Source organism: Lagopus leucura, unplaced genomic scaffold (assembly GCF_019238085.1).
Source record: "Lagopus leucura isolate 7727_CA_CO unplaced genomic scaffold, USGS_WTPT01 Super-Scaffold_73, whole genome shotgun sequence".
NCBI classification, from domain to species: Eukaryota; Metazoa; Chordata; class Aves; order Galliformes; family Phasianidae; genus Lagopus; species Lagopus leucura.
This window is the reverse complement of record NW_024962252.1, coordinates 56,144,492-56,162,070: the sequence shown is the minus strand read 5'-3', so window position 1 is coordinate 56,162,070 and position 17,579 is coordinate 56,144,492. Positions and strand designations below refer to the sequence as shown.

Below are 17,579 nucleotides of genomic sequence, written 5' to 3'. Positions count from 1 at the left end.
TGGTCTCTTGCAGGTTTGAGAATCTGTTTGCAGGCTTACATCTGCCTTTGTTAGTGATGAAGAGCTGTGCAGAGGGGATGGGCTTTGGCCTGTCTGCAGTTTCCCAGCCATGTGGTACGTGTAGGCTGCCGCCCTCCACATGCAGTCCTGGGTGCTTACAGATGCTGTTAATTTAGCCCCCGTTTCCCTGTGGCCTTGCATGCGCTTGTGCAGCAGAGCTCCAAGCTCGGAGCTGGCGGCCTTCCGCGCCGTGAGAGCACTGCAGATGTGCTGGGGACACACTTGCTCCAAGGCGAGCGGGAAGGCGGCTCCACCCGGCCGGCACTGCCAAGGGGCCCCACCAGCCACGCTGGCTCCCCAGCAGCGCTATCTCTTTAAAGCAAGCACAGTTTTCTGTGTTGGCTCGGCCAATTTGTTATGGTTTAGGACCGTGGAGCCAGCTGTCTGCAATCTGATGTAATGTTGCCGTGGAAACCAGAAATGAAACACTCAAGCATTCACCACAGAATTACTACATATAGCATTAGCCAAAATAATTAAAAGTTGAGCCATATGGGCCTTCGAATGGAAAAATTGGGAGCGGAGGAGATGGAAGTTAAGTTGTTCCTATTTACAGTACTGCAAATCCGCTTGTTTTCCCTTTGGAGCACACAGAGGCCTGCGCCCACAGCGAGTCAGGGTGGCTGAGAGGCCCTAGCTGTTCCATCAGCCCCAACAGCCATGCTGAGGCTGGAGGGGCAGTCCTGTGCACCCAAGTTCAGCAGGCCTCCCTGCCTACAACAGCCTTACCATCTGCAGGCATGGCATCCTCTTTTTAACAAGTTATGTCTGCCCTTTTGTAGTGCTGAGCCGTGCTTGGAGGGTGGCAGGGCAGAACAAAATAAGGCGCTGCAGCCCCCTGCAGGGGCATGGCTGCTGAGGTTGCGCTGATGCCTCTTGCCAAGCCTGCTGCAAGTTGCAGCGGCCGGGCTGATTTTCCCATCTGAGAGCAGGAAAAGCAACCAAAAAAGGCCATACTGTCATCTTGAAAGCTGGAGAAGAAAAATAGGCTGGATGAATCAAAATGTTGAAGTTTGATAATTTCCAAATATGTCATTGAAGCCTGAATGCTTTACATTTCTGTTTTCTGTTTGATATTAGCTGCAAAAGAAACCATTGCTTGAGCTGGAAAATTAAACTCTGTCTTCCATGTGCCAAAATGGAATCATTTGATAATTCTAAGGTGTTTTGTTTTGTGTGTTGTTTTTTTTTTTTTTTTTTTAATAAAATCATTTGGAAATCAGGAAATAAATCAAAAGGAATCACTTTTTCAAAACAGGTTCGTTTTCAAGGAATCAACGTTATTTGACACAAAAAAAAAGTTTCCTGATCAGCACCAGTCGTGTAATTACAGGTGTTTGTAGGCCTTTCTCTGTAACCTTATTAGCCATCCTCTTGCTTTAAAAAGATTTTCCATGCCACTTGCTACCCCATAAAGGTAGGAAATAGACTGCTGGAGAAAGATTTTGACTTAATTTTCAGTCAGGCTATTATCCGGCGGTTCCTGTTGTTAAATACAGGCTGTTCCCAGCTCTCCCAGCTGAGCATCAGGGCTAGGAAGTGTCTGTCAGAGCATATAAAGGACCCTGGCTGCTGGAACAAAGGATGCTGAGTGTCCTGAAATGGCAGGAAATACCAGCTAGGCCATTATTAGGATGCACTTTTATTTATTTTGAAGTGTGGTAGGGATCTACCCTACCACCCACTTGGGTTGAATGTCGCTGCCTTGTATGGGAGGTATTTTAACACTTGCTTTCTCTGCAGTAGTAATGAATGCAAACATGAGATACTGTAAAAGCTTTTGTTACTGCCACTGAATCTTGCAGAGGACATTGAGGGGGGCAGGTCTCTTTTGGACACTGGTGGTACAGAATTCAGGCTGGTTGACCTGCGCTACGGATTCATCAGTGAAATCCTTGGAGGGAGGTTTTTCATAAACTTACAAGCTGAAGACAGATGCAAAGTAATGAAGGAAAGGAGTGGTTTAGAGTAATTGCATTTAAAATAAATGTACCTGGAGTACAGAGTATGCATGATGGTTGCTTGCTGGGATGTGCTTAATAGGCTAAGAAGTCTTGACTGAACTTGATTACAGTCAATAGTCCATTTTTCATCTTATCTAAACATGTCTGAGGTATGTCTTGTTTGACATGACACTAAGTTGTCCCAGCCATAATCTCTGAATTAATGCTCATCTTGCTGCTTAATTTATCTTGATATAAACAAGTCTGTTACTCCTCTCTATGGACTTATTTCTCCTGAAGGAAAATTATTAATTACCTATCCAGTCTGTACCCATAGTAAATGCATTCCTGCGGCTCTTGGATGGCGGAATGGTAATTCCTACCACCATATGTTGCCCATTTGGTATTATTTCTTGTTTTGGAATATCAGGAAATTTGTGGAAAATCTGTAATTGGCAGTACCCTTGCAGAAAGTGGTTGGCGTTTGCTCTGGCATGGTTCTGCTGGTTCTGTGAAATGTACTCCTGCAAGGGAGACTTTCAAAGCAGTGCTGAATCCTTCAGGCACTATTTGAGCCTTTGAAAATGTACTTGTGCGTATACAACTGCTAATTGGTGTCCTGTCCTGTGGCACCCACCATTATTGCCACATCCAGGTATTTAAGGGCAGTTGAAAAGCGGAGAGCGTTTTTATATATTTGGGTTGTCTTTTATTCAGTCTCCGGATAAGCAAAGACAGCATTCTTGTAATGGAAGAGGAGAGAGTGGCCTTTTTATTTTTTTCTTTCCCTTTTTTTGGCTCACATCTGCTGGGGATTTTTCTTTTTTTAAAGTTTAATTAAGGAGAAGGAGAAAAAGGATGAGGATGCCATGGAAACCCAGATAGCTCCACTGACAGGAAGTTGCATAAAGGTTTTAGAGCCAGCCATTAGGAATGCAGTGGACTGGCTGGGTCCATGGGTGAACACGAAGTGAGGTACGCAATCTGCACCGCACTCCAGCTGGAGCCTGCGGCACGCAGGAATCTGCAGTGCACAGTGCCAGGGCTATCCTGGCTGAGCCTGAGCATCCTGCTGGCCTCCTCTCCCTTCCCCCCACCACCACTCGCATTCTGAACTGATTAAAACAGAGGAAGTAGCACATTGAGCGCTGAATCTGGCTCAAAAATCGAAGCCGACTTCTCGTTCACAAGGAGTGGATTGTTTCAGCTTGTTGTGTCACTGCTGCTGGAGAGGGAGAATTTTTTTTTGTCTCTGTAATGTTTGATGCTTGAGGGAAAACAGCTGGAACTGAGCATACTGGATCAGATGCAAAACGAAATGGGATGCTGGGGAATATGGACTGCACTGTATATCTGAAAAGGTCAGAGTTTTCCCTTGGTCAGTGTTGGAGGAATGCTGTGTCCATCCTAATTCCAGCCTCGAGAGCCTTCAGGAGGACTGCAGGGAGGAGGAAAAGAGTTTTTTGTAACTGCAGCAGCTTGAGCGAGGCAGATGAGGTCTCCTCCTTCCTTTTCCTTCCCGTCCCTTTCTTGTGCTGCTGGCTTTGATTTTCTGGGAAGACTGAGGGAAGAAAAAGAGAAGTCGCCAATGGCAGAGTTTTGGTTTGGAGAAGCTGTTTATAACCAGGTTTAATCTGCAAGTTCTGAGATGCCAGACAGAGCAGTGACTGACCCAAACCACAGGAGCGTAACTGGTATGGTAAGAAGAGCCCTGGGAAAGAGCCCTGCCTGAAACGTACTGAGAGAGGACGTGGAAGTAGTTATTGCACAATGCATGGGAAGAAAGACAAGGGCAGGAATGCATTTCAGTGCCTAGAATCTTACGTTGCACAGATTTAGAAATCAAAATGGTATGTCATGCTTTCAGAAAAGGAGAAAGAAAAAAAGAAAACCCTCAGTAATTTAAATGTTTCTCTCTGACCTGGGCTGAAAATATAACACCAGTTACAGAGCTGCATTGACACGGCGCAGCAGATGAACTGGGCTAACTTGACTTGAAGGAGCAAGCGGTGGAACAACTACTTTATTAATATTCCCTTTGTTTCTTTGCCAGTCAAGAGAACAATCCGATGATGAAACAGAGGAGTCGGTGAAGTTTAAGAGATTGCACAAGCTGGTAAATTCTACTCGCAGAGTCAGGAAGAAACTCATAAGAGTGGAAGAAATGAAAAAACCCAGTACAGAAGGTAAAATCAACACATATATGACTAAACTTGTATATGTGAATACATTTTTGTGTTCAGAGGGAACAGAAGGGGGCAGGGGTGGGAAGTGTTCTGAGGGGACACAGGGAAAGGCTGCTTGTCTGTGATGCATGCATTACCCAAGTAATTACATTTTGAGACAGTAGAAGGAAGAAAGTGACTGTCTAGGATGTGGTTACTGCTGATCTCCTGGCATTTCCAGAGCACTGGAGAGCCCTTCATTAGGAGATTAGAACTTGGTTTGTGTTGCATGCCACTGTAGAGGGAATAAGAGTAGAAGCAATTGCAGACAGCTGCCCAGCAGGCACTTCAGGGAGGTAAGCAGAGCAGCCCCTGCTTTGCTCCCATCTCCCAGGCCTGTGTGACAGCTGTAGGGATAATACACAGGTGAAGCACTTAGCAAATTTGGGGAGGGGAGTGGTTGGTGGGTAGAGCAATTGCACTACATGGTATTGTTCTGTGGCAGAAGTACAGAAACTACATTGGATGTTCTCATGGGATAGCTGCTGCCTCACATAACATTAACTCCTCATTCAGGAGGAGCCTGCTTGCAGTTTGGCTCCTGATTGAGCCATGCTGCCAAGGGAGAGGGGGAGAGGAACAGAGAGTGGAGGAGGAGGAGGAGAAGGAGGAGGGTGGGGAAATGGGAAACAGAGTTCAGCCCCTGGGAATGCCGTGCTGCAAAATTAACTCCGAATGACCTGTATCTGTGTGTGAGCACTCGGACTAAAGAAGCCTGAGCCTCAGAGTAGCTTCTCTGCAAAGCCCTAATTGAGTCCCTACTGGAACCGTGGGTACCTGTCTATGTCCTTCCCCCAGGGTCGTACGCCATGACTCCCCTCAGCTTTGTAGTGAGCTGAGCCATATTTTTTTTACTTCTGAGTGAATTTAAGGAGAATGTATGCATCTTTTCGGGTATGTGGCAGGAAACTGTTAGCAGTTTTATAATCTAGCCGACCTCTCCCATGCATAATGGTGTAACCAGCTGGAGTGAAAGGCTCAGTCACCTCAGGGCTCTGCACTGGGCAGCTAGCTTGGTCTGAGGAGGTTTTTATCATCTCATAGGGGAAATGCAGAGGGCATAAGTCTGGTAAGCAAGAGCATGTTTTATGAGAAGAGTAGGGCAAGACAGGGCCGTTTTTCCCCCTGCTCTGAGGAAAGAATACCAGAGATGCATTTCCTACCTTGGGAAAAAGCTGCAGGGAGCAATCAGCCAGAGACCCCAGGAGTGGGAGCAGCTGCAGGAACAGGCAGCTGAGAAGTTACTGGATGTGCAGGTGCCTTCCTACAGTTTGACTAGGTTTCTCTTCAGCTTGTTAACTGTCTGGTTTGCTCTCAATTCCCTCTCTCACAGTGCTTCACTTGCAGTTCTATTTCATCTCATTTCCTTTTTTTCCCCTCAGTCTTTCAGTTATGCATCCCAGTTCTTTCCAAATTTTTTCCACTGAGTTTTCCCACCTGTACTCACAGACAAATAACTGAATTAACTCAAAATAATAATAATCTTACTCTGCTTCCTTCTGTTTCCATCTCCTGTCCATCTTCTCTCTTTTAACTCTAGGCTTTTCTGAATAATTCATCTATAACTCAGAGATTTTATCTTATCTAGCTAGCATTGTGGCTTTTTTTTTTTTTTTTTTTTTTTTTTTACATTGTCTCCTGGCAGTCTCCACAGCAATAAAATAATATTGTTAAATAACAATATGGGTTGCTTACACATCGCTTCTACAAAAGTAGAAGGCCCTGTAAGTAGCCCATTACACATTAGGAGTAGGTATGTCTTTTCTTTTTTTTTTTTTTTTTTTTAGTAAGGTCTGGCCACACAAAAGTTCACGTACAGTGTATTAAAAGTGCTTTAGAAATACTGTCCCTCGTCACATTTTGTAATGTAGGCCTGTATTCTTGTTTGAACATGTCAGAGGATTCTGCAATATCACAGATAATACTGTGGTCGGATTTGGGGATTTCCGTCTGCCCTTTCAGGTTACCTGTGGTTGACCAAATTGGTTCTTGAGCTGTTTGCTGTTATTGTTCAAAGCAGCATGTAAGCATGAAGTTATGTGAAATCCTAGATGGCCAGATTTTTGAGATTTGGATATCAAATTTGATACGGTAGCATCAGTGTAATTACGGTAAATTTGTTGATGTTCAACAACTTTTGTCCAAGCATGACAGTAAGCTCAGTTTGAAAACTGACATGAAATACCCCAGAAGAAAGATTATTCATAATCCTTTTCAGAAATTCCTTCTCAAAGAATAAAAAGTTTGCCAAAATTCCATATACACTTCCATTGTTTTTAAAGAAAGGCATCCTAGTCTGAGATCCTCCTCATATGTTTCTACTGTTGAGGAGTAATAGAATAATTACTGCACTAAATACAAGTTTTGCTGATCTGATTGTCAGTAGAATGTGCCAGTATTTTAATCCATGTGTGTTTTCTGTTAAGTCTTCTCTCAGTAAGCTGAATAACTGACGGTTCTATTTCTTGGGCACCATTCTTATGTAACATTTAAAAACAAATCACATCTACATCTGTGTCATTATGGCTTTGTTTCACGGACTTAATCCAAATAACATCTGTTACAGTGTTGACACACAATGCATATTTTACAATCTGTTTAAAAACATATTTACTTAGTGGACTAAAATTGTTTATCAGCACATATTCAGTCCCAAGACAATGTCAATTTTCTGTTCAGATTGAGAATCAGTGGAGGAAGAAGAACAGACTGAACAGTCCAGTGGAAATGGTGTTAAAGTCAGACTCCGATGTGCAAACCTACCCCGGAAAAATTCTCACGAGCAGAAGTTGTGTCAGATGTATCCACTATTCCTTCAATGTCACACTGAGTTTTACTTTGATAGAATACTGTCTTAGCTTTTGCAAATGAGTGAGAAACATGTTTTTCCCAATGAGACAACTGAAGATGAGACAGGAAGCTCGTACAAGGAAGATAATGCTCTTCTGTCTTAAATTCTTCCCCCTATTATTGAATTATTGAGTTCAGTAAATCATAGGCATTTTAGAAATGGTTCAAACTTGGCTCTGCTTTAGAATTGTAGAAGCCGTCGTAGAGGAAGGCGAAGTTGGATTGTACTGGAAATTTACTATTTCTGTGTGTGTTTCTGTTACATGCCCACAAATGCAGTAACATTTATCAAGCAGGACTGAGCAAGATGTGTACTCTTGTTTGATTCTTTTCTTATTACTGCACTGAATATCTGCCCCTACGTTTTGCACAACAGAGAACACCAGGGAAAACTGTTTCTTAAATGATAAAAGACATAAGGAATCACAGTTGCAGGTAATTTGTGTCCATTCACTCTATTTGAGAAAGGAGTCCTGCTGTTTTCCCATATCCAGTACTTGTGTTTCAAAAGGTTTTCTTCCCTTTCTATGAAATATATATTTAGTGAAAACAATGAGTTTCTGTCGTTAGCAGAACACTGCTGTAATTGGAACAACCACAGTTTTGACCCACTTCCTTTTTTACTTCAGATCTGTAAATTCTATTTAATTAAAGTTGGTTACTTTTCCCCTATCAAAATCCCAAATCTTTTCATTTCAGCCCAAAGCTCAGCTCTACAACTTTCTGGGACAGATACTGATTTTTGCAGAAAAAGCATTGGGTATTGGAAAACTGAACCTAAACAAATGATGCTTGTGTTTGTGTGTTTGTTTTAATACCAAGATATACTTCCCACCTATTGGAATTTCATTAAAGCTGATTTTTAAGAAAGCATCTTATGCAAGTATCAGAAGAAAAACTTAAGAAACATGTCCCAGTTCCAGGATTTCAGGATTTCTGACACCATTTGAGGTCTCAATTAGCAACAGGTGAATGAGAAAAACTTAAAATGACAATTGTTTTACTTACAGGATGTTGTGGTCTACATATTGTTATCTGACCTCAGAACTCTCACTTCACAAATGGACGTTGCTCCTTCAGATTTACCCAGCTGCAAATACTTTCTGAGTTTCTTGTATCGGGAAAATTTTTCCTGCAGTTTTAAATGGGTGGTTGTTGATATCTTAGTTGAAAAAAATAAGATTTTATGGAGAAATGTTTCAGGGAATTATGAACTATGATGTGTATTGTCTTGCTTCTGTCCCCTGCAGGCGTAGAAGAGCAGACGCTTGACAACTCTGCTATACTGGATGACAGATCAGCACTTTACTCTGGAGTTCACAAGAAGCAATTCTACTTTGATGGTTCCTGCGAGAAGCAGACAGAGGATGACTCGGACTCGCTTACTACTTCTCCCTCATCTAGCAGTCTTGATACATGGGGAGCTAGCCGGAAACTGGTCAAGACCTTCAGCAAAACTGATAGCCGTGGCCTTATCAAGCCTCCCAAGAAACTTGGGACATTTTTTTCTTACCCGGAAGATGAGAAGACCCAGAAAGTTTGCCGCTCCTTGACAGATGGGGAGATGAAGAAGAGCCTCGGCTCGCTGAGCCATGGGGTAAGTACAGAGAGCATTTGCTTTTATGACAGCAGCAGGCACAAGCACCATCTTCTGGTGTCCCTGGAGGAGATTCAGAGTGTAAGGAAGCAGATCCGATTGAAGAAAATGGATACTAACTATTCCTGTTCCAGAGCTTTTCTTTGCCAGCGCCCTGCTAGGAAAGGAGCATCCACCACAACTTGTGACCTACAATTACTGCGGCACAAAGCAAAAGGGGGTGGAGGTTGTGGCTTCCCAAACAGAAGGCTTCGAGGGCGCACTTCTGTCAGCGAGTTCAATATTACCTATGTGGTGGAGAGAAGCCTATACAGTCACCTCAACCTCTCACAGCTGGTGCGTCCCGTTACTGACAGGACCCTGAGCAAGGCTGACAAGCAGGACCTGAGGAGATGCCTGCTCGAGGAGGATGAGGAGGCCAAGAGGAAGTGGGCTGCCACAGTGGATCGTTGTACTAAAAGGGTTCTCTTGAGAATCCACCAAAAGTCTGTGAGTCAAAGAGTTTACGTGAAGGTGGTCTTCCAGTTTCTGTGAGGTTGCAGTCAACTCTGTTTCTACTATATACTTTGAAGTAAAAAATGGTGCTTCTCCTGCTTTCCTTGCCTTTAGAAAAGCTTAAGCACTGGAATTCAGCTGTAAGAAAAGAATATGACGTTGTGCCACGAGGAGTTTGATATAATCGCATCAGAGAAGAGTTTTGTGGAATGTGTGAGAGAGAGCAAACGTGACAAAATGCTGTTTTTTTAAAATTCCTATAGAACGTAAATTGAGATCAGCGATGAAAAGCTTTGAGGCATTACAAAAACATTTTTTTTTAAACAATGCTTTGTAAGTCAGTGTTCTTTTAAAGGCATACTGAGAGAGTTACAAAATTTTCAGAGGATTGAGGCATGCTTTGTTAATTGTGCTCAATTTCTCTCCGACTGTCTGTCACTGCCTCATATCAGCCCTTTCCCATTCAGCTTACATCTCATCAGAATGCCCACCCAGCTCTGTAGTTTCTGTCAACACTCAGGTGCAGAAGGACAGGGAGTTTTGCATTATCTAGACACTACTCTCCTGACTACTGCTCACCACATCAGAAGAGTTCCTCCTGCTCTTTTCCTGGCTGCTGCCACTCCTTTTTTGCGTGAGGTGAAGGTGTTCTGTTCTGTCAGAACAGTGTGGAAAAGGATCAAAAGGAGGAAAAAAAAAAAAGAAGTGGTACCATACAGTGGGAAATTAAATGATTTGAGCACTCCAGAGAGACCCAAAGGCTCTTCCTGGCTATATACTTAGCTTTGGCAGTTTCCTTCACCATGATGTTGAGTTTCCTGGGAACTTGCCTTTGGGTCCAGCCAGATTTCCAAAGCTGAAACGGCTAAGTCTCTTTTCTTGTTGACAATGTAGATATATTCCCTACTTCAGTGGGTGGAAACAGCAGTTCACTCATAACATTAAGCAAGATATTCCAGTGAAGATTACATTAGAAAAAGAGCTTTTCCTCTTGAGTTACAGATTTTATTTTGAGAGGCCTACTTCATTTCTTCAGGCGTGAGGTATTCTCAATATAAGAGTCACAGCCTTGTTCTTCTGAATTATGTATGGGAGTTGACCAAATCCTAGTGGTACATTTTTTGCTCTATGGACCTGAAATTAAGGATTTTTTTCTTTTTTTCCCAGTGCCATTAATTGGCTACTTCAATATTTCTTCTGCTGTAACTACTTTCCCTGCCACTGACATGATAGTGTCTATTTTCCTAGACATACTTAGAAAACATGACTTTCTCTTAATGGTAGTACAATGATGAAAGAAGCCTGATTTGTCCTTCTGAGGGTTGAACAGTAAGTAGGTGGTATCTCAGGCAAAAGAGCATATGGGCTAGAGACGCTGCATTGTTTAGAAATGCTTTCTAAGGCTGTCTTTGTAAATACAGACACCAGCAGCAAGCTTTTCAGTTCTTCTAGAAAGTAGTCTTAACTACAGTCATTTCATTATGAAAACCAGCTGGAATGACTTTTGCTTATTCACAGGGATACAGTCAGAGAAGAAATGGATAATTTTGTTGTTGTTGAGGAACTCCTCTGTTAACTGCTTCTCCAGGCTCATTTAAATGAAATAAATTGTGGAAACACACTGCTCTTACAAGCTTTTCCACTGCACTTCTTCCTGAAACAAACTTTAATGCCAGTCCTTCTTAGAAACACGTAGTGTTTGTTTGCTGCAACCTCAGAGAAATTGCAATGCCTATGTATTCAGTGGAATTGGTCACTCTGTCTTGCCTTGCCATTCATTTTTGTCATTTATTATACTTGTTTCAGTGACCTGGACGTGCATGAAATTTTCAAATAGCATCAGTTTTTCTTTTCTCCCAGAAATATAATGCTTTGGATTGCATGGCCATTCCATTGAATATTCCTTTCCTCATCCACAGACCTTTTGTTTGGTACATAATTTCCAGGGTCATTACTGGAACTGAAGACACAAGATGATGTTAAATGTATGGAAAGGTCCGTAATGAAAGAATAAGAATCCTTAATGTGGTACATGTACTCAGAAGCTTTTAACCAACAGATGTTTTGATCTCGTGAGGCTGCTGTAGGAGGAGCTTTGGCTGGTTTGACAGATGAATTTGCTCAGAGTAGTTGCAGATGTCCTTTCTTCATTGTTGGGATAACCATATGCGATAGGATAGGTTAGAATGGACTCTTTACAGGACAGCATTACTCACAGCTAAACACGTTGTTCTTTAAAAGGTGATCTTATTACTTGTTCTTGATCTCAAATTATGGTACTTTTTTTGATGTGTGTGAGGCCTAGACAAAGCTGGCTTTGTGTTTCAGTAGCTGTGATGAGTACAGCACTCAGTGTAAAGCCAGGAAAAAAAACCTCTTGAAAAGTAGTTAATGTGTATGTTGGTAAGTAGTGAATGGAACAAGAAGAATGTTCATGTTAGTAGAAGTAACTGATCTAATTGTTTATTAAGTGGTGCTTTATGGAGTTTGCTTCTTTCTGTCAAAGTGTTGAAGAAGACTGGTGGTTTTCAGGCAGTGAGTCTTCCCAAGTACACACTCACAAGGCTAACTGAGTAATCCTTTGTAGTTCTCATTTTATGCTTAAGAGTGTCTTAAGCTGAGATTTAGAGTGTCTTTAAAGTTATTGTCTTGAGTAGTTCAGGCCCTAAGAATTTACAAAGTTGCTGATTCTATGCCTCCTGATTGTCTCACATCTAACGGTCTGGTTTTGGCTGTGGAAATGCGACTGTATTGAGTTTGGTTATCTTCTGCTCTTAGAAGGAAAATGATGTCATAGTGCTGATTTTCTTTTTCATACAGGATGATTATGATAAAGTGCTTCTATGCATTCAGCGAAAACTGAGTCACTCAAGTGATTGTGCCACTGCAAATATGATATACTTTCTCTGAGAAGTAGCAGAGCTGCCATATTCCGATAGCGCTGTGATTGTAAATACCTAATCTGGAATTAGGGTTTACTAAATCACTGGGACACAATACTTACGGATAAGCGGGGATTGTTTTTTCACTCCTTTTACCAAGTTCTTACCCTACAAGGCCTCTGGCACTTCACAGAATCACAGGGGTTGGAAGGGACCTCAAAATCATCGAGTCCAATGCCTTGATAAAGCAGGTACCCTACAATAGGTTGCGCAGGTAGGCGTCCAGATGGGACTTGAATATGTCCTTGTATGAAGATTCCACAACCTCTCTGGGCAACCTGTTCCAGTGCTCTGTTACCCCTACCGTAAAGAAACTCTTCGGTGTGTTAGTACAGAACTTCCTATGTACAAGTTCTAGGCCATTATTCCTTGTCCTCGCTACACACCACTGAGAAGAGCCTGGCCTCATCCATTTGCCTTCCACCTCCCTTTAGATATTTATAAGCATTTATCACATTCCCTCTCAGTCTTTTTTACTCCAGGCAGAGCAGACCCAGGTGACTCAGCCTTTCCTGATATGGGAGATGTTCCAGGCTTTTAATGTTCTTTGTGGCCCTCTGCTGGATTTCTTCTAGGAGATCCCTCATGTTTCTGAACTTGGGAGCCCAATCTGGACACAGTATTGTAGAATGTAGCCTCACCACGGCAGAGTAGAGGAAGAGAATCACCTCGCTCAACCTGCTGGCTGCGCTCTTTTTAATGTACCTCATGATACCATTGGCCTTCTTGGCCATCTTGCCACACTGCTATCTCATGGCCAACCTGTTATCCACCAGGACCCCCAGGTCCTTCTCCACAGAGCTCCTCTCCAGTAGGTCATCCCCTCCCTATGTGCAAGACTCCACACTTGCTCTTGTTAAACCTCATTAGGTTCCTCTCTGCCCAACTCACCCAGTCTGTTCAGGTCTTGTTGAATGATAGCACAGCCTTCAGGTGTGTCAACCACTTCCCTCTGTTTCTGTGGAAATTAAGTGTATACAGGTATTCCCAGAAGGTAGGTTATCCAGTGCTTTGAAATGTTGGTGGTTCTCTGTTTCACTGCTACTGTGAAATAAATTATGAAGGCAGATGAGAGTACTGAGGTGGAGTTGCTAACAATGTGGAAAACTTGATGCATAACATCAACAATTTCCTCAGACCAGAAAGTCTATTTTCTTTTAAAAATCAAGAGCCGGCAATAGATGACTCAGCAGCAGCAGACCTTATGCCAAGGGGTTGTCTCTGGAAAAGACAAATGACTCAAATTGCTTTTAACAGCATTCTAGATTTATGATCTCCCATCCTTTTGTTTCTTTGTTTGTTTCCATTTTTGCAGATGTATGTGTTTTCACTGATGTTCTCCAAATCACAGTATTTTGAGTGAGCAATCACTGTGATAAAACTGTTTCCATCATTTGTTTGGTTTGTTGTTTTTTTTTTTTTTTGCAGAGAACCTGCAGCTTTGGAGGATTTGACTTGACGAATCGTTCCCTTCATATTGGAAACAATTCTGACCAAATGGTGAGTATAAGACAAAAAAGCAGAGGCTTGAAATAGCATAAAATGAAATGTGCAATAGAGTTATAATAGACTGAAGTGTAATTTAGGTCCGTAATAGCAGTTTGAGAATCCAAGAAAGCAAAGTATCTTCGTTAACCACAGACTTCCTTAGCTTTGAGAATAACATCTCCGCCCATATCCATGTATGCGTAAGTATTTATATACTGTATGTGTTAGGAGGTAAGAACAAGTGATCAAAGTGCAGATCTGGGAGGCGCCTCTGTGAGCTATTCCTGTGTCTGCCTTCCTCATAGCATCACCTCAGGCAAAACATATGATCACTATACTCCGTTGGTAAAACGTTTTTGAAATAATGAAACCAACTTCATTCAGTGAAGTTCTGCAGATTATTTGGGTAGAAGTCATACAATACAGATTATTTCTTTTCTCATTGTATTTAATAGTACTGGAGGAGTAAAGCAGGACCCCATTGTTCTGGATGCTGCTCAATTGATCTCAGAAATCTTTGTCTTTAAGAGAGCATTTACGTATAATAAAATAACTCTCTGGAGAATTGATTCCATTTTTTGTTACTGTGTGTCAATCCCAGTGTTGCTGTTGGTCAATCCATAGCCAAAAATAATACAACAGAAACAAGCCAGAACATTTTATCAAATGAAATTGTCAACATATTTTTTTTCTTTTTGTCCATATATTATTTTGTTTCTGTTTTAACTTTGGCTCCAGTAGCTTCTTTGTTCACTTAAATAAAACGTAAATTTCAGAACATTCTATACACTAGCATTCAATGAGCTGGTTGGGGCTTCTTTTTGGTGGTGGTGATTTGAGTTTTTGTTTCTTTGCTTTTTGCAGGATTTTTTTTTTTTAATGGATAGTTTTGTTTGGTTTTAAAATCATAAATTCCCTTTTCATTGTCCAAAACTGTTAGCAGATATTCATCATATTCATCAAGTTTCAACTCAGCAAAACAGTTCAAACATGCACTGATCATCTTTAAACATAGGTAATTTGATCTGTTCATACTGTGTTTTTGATATAGGAAAGTGTGAAGTCTGTAATTTTCCTACTAAAACCAGTGGTGGGACAGGCACAGAGTCCCAGACTAGTGAATGCAGATCAAGGTTGGGTTGGACTTTTTGAAAACATTTTGAAGTCCATTAACCTAAACATCTTGGGTGTGTTGGTTTGTTGTTTTTTTTTTTCAAAGAAGGTAAAGCAAGCAGTTGTCCTTAATTTCTGCTGAAAGGTGAAAAGTTATCAAACAAGTTACAGTCACAATCAACTTATCAAGGAAAAAATGTTAGGATGTTCGTTAATTAGTTGTCAGCTGACCTTCAGATAAACTTTTTGACAGACATCAGGAAAGTAAATAAGTATAGGGTATAAGCATAGGGTGTAAGTATAGGGGAGGAAATAGATAACTCATTTATGTAGAATGCAATGTACGCTTATTTTAGTGTGTGTTACTTTGTGTATCTAAATTTTCTTCTAAAGGATTAAGTCAGAGACCAAATTCAGTTGTCAACCTGCCTGCTACTGATGAGATTTTGATCCTTTTTGCATTGTGATTTTTCTTGCATCTGTGCCAACGGAAGTGCTGGTAGTAACTCTTAAAGAGATGCCTTGCTGTAGTTCCTGAAATAACGTAGAATGAAGTACTGTGTTTATCATGCTGCCTAGAAAATATGAAAAAGGGCTGAGTCATAAAAATTCTTCAGTGTTAGCTGATCCATGGTAATTCTTTGCCTACACTTGTGGTGTAAGTAAATACTGGGTATCTTAAGCTAGTTTAGAAAAGGTTAAATACGTTCAAAGCAGCTGGCTTTTGTTGCTATATGTGGACCAGCTAATTTAGTTTGGTAGCAACCTGTGTGCATGTCTCAAGAAGGTACTAGTGCCACCTTTTACCAGAAATTGTGGATCTGGTTGTTTTTTTTCTTTTTTTTTTTTTTTTTTTTTTTTTTTTAAATAGTTCACAGTAAAACCATAAAGATGCTCATCAAGAGATGTTAGCTGATTGCCTGTCTGAAAATAGAAGGTGAATTTGAGTAGGCAAATAAAGGTGTCTATGTATGTGTGTATATCTGTATATAAGGGTGTGTGTGTATATATATATATATGGCTAGTGTTTCACACATAAATATATCACCAGTGTCTCAGAAGTACCCCGAGTCCTGTTAAGCTGTAATACTACAATACTGACCCACGTGAGAAAAAAACTGCTATTGGGTGTCCCATCGGTAGGGCTTAGCTTGAAGTTGTTGATTTCTCCTGTCAGATGACCTGCTTACTTGAAACTCAAAGGAATAAAGGCATGCTAACACAGCCCACCACCAACTACACAGTGTCTACAGAAAAGGTTACCAGTCAGGCCTTAAGAATAAGGTAGGACAAACTGTTACAGTGCTAGCACAACATCTCAAAAGTGAATTTAAAGCAGTAAGCAAGATGCATCCTGTGTCAGCCTGGGTACCTTTGCTGGATTGTCAAAAAATTATATTTTGTATTTTATGGGCATAAATCCTTTTTTATTTTACAGGGCAAGGAAGGCGACTTTGTTTATAAAGAAGTAATCAAATCACCCTCTGCCTCCCGTATATCTCTGGGTAAAAAGGTGAAATCTGTGAAAGAAACCATGAAGAAGAGGATGTCTAAAAAATACAGCAGCTCTCTGTCTGAGCAGGTATGTAAGATCTGCAGTGGATTCTACTTAACAGAAGTGATAATCAATATCCATTACCATGCTTCAAGGTATTACAAGGCATACGTAAAGAAACTTCCAACAAGAGTACGTGCTGTGGCTTGTTCCTGTGTTCTCATAAAGTCTCTCACTGTGAAATGGCTTCTTACAGAAGCACAACCATGAAAATGCATTTCAGATTTTCATTCAAGTAGCTCATCAGCAGAAGCCTGTGGTTGATGGCGTTACACATCTTGCTCTGTGTTTCCATCTCTTTGTCTATCATCATTATTTACTAGGAGAGCTGGCCAGTGACACGGGGTCAAAGAAATATCTATTAATCTGCAATTTACACCTTAGTTTAAAATCCCAGCATAACTTCACATTCACAGTGCCTCTGTACTGTTACAGAGCTGTTCTCCATCATAGCTTGCTCGCTGTAACAGCCTATTAAAACTGATGCACAATGCAGTCAGAAGAGGTATGCCACAGAAGATTTTATTCTTTCATTATAGAATTTTGTCTTAAAGGCAAACCTGAAGTATATTAATTGTAAATAAGACTTTGAATTTTAGTGGCCTAGAAATAATTGCTGTCTTTTTCTGTAAACATCCCTTTTGATATACTTTGGATTCTTTGTACTGGTGGAGTGTCAAACACTCTCCAGAATTTGTTTAAAACTACTGAAATGTGTAAGTAATAGCTTAGGAAACCATTGATATGTGTAAGTAAAAGCAGAGCTTTCTCTGGCGGACATTGCCCCCAAGTGGCTTCTTACCAGTTGCTGAATAGCCAGGATTGCTTGCAGTAAGAGGAGCAGAAATGAAAACGGAAATGTCATGCTGCACCAGAGAGTGTTTCATGCAAAATACTGTTGGGTATAGAAGGAGCTACAATTAATAAGATTCAGAATAACAACTCCAAACTGCAAAATCTGGAGATGGCATAGTAGGCAGATAGATGACCAGATCTGTGCAAAGCACAGCAACATTTGAATTCCTTTCCCTGTGGGACTGTTAGCCCTACTCATGATAACGATAGACTGTGCCACAGTTATGGTTACATTTCAGTTATATTAAAAACATTTTGTCTAATGGTATGATTTAAGATGCTTTGGTCAGTCTGACTGGCCTTAAGGTGCCCCTCTTGAAACTCTCCCTAAGGAAGGGATACAGTGAAAAATCAATTTACAGTGGGTTAGCAACACTTGTGCTCTGTAGCTCTCTCCAAGGTTGACTTGACCTCTGAAGTCATATGTTGTGATGACTTTTTTTCTGATGATTGTGC

The 17,579-nt window shown here is 41.2% G+C and overlaps 1 protein-coding gene across 4 annotated transcripts in view; it reads left to right on the top strand.

The window, feature by feature from the left end:
- Positions 1–17,579, top strand: part of LOC122185143 (SAM and SH3 domain-containing protein 1-like) — a 519,052-nt gene that overhangs the window by 480,737 nt on the left and 20,736 nt on the right. For all 4 annotated transcript variants that reach the window (XM_042880723.1, XM_042880713.1, XM_042880710.1 and 1 more), the window contains 4 exons: positions 4,057–4,189; positions 8,329–8,675; positions 13,541–13,612; positions 16,152–16,295. In XM_042880723.1, the coding sequence (XP_042736657.1) occupies positions 4,057–4,189; positions 8,329–8,675; positions 13,541–13,612; positions 16,152–16,295 (696 nt within the window). The remainder of the gene's footprint in view (positions 1–4,056; positions 4,190–8,328; positions 8,676–13,540; positions 13,613–16,151; positions 16,296–17,579) is intronic.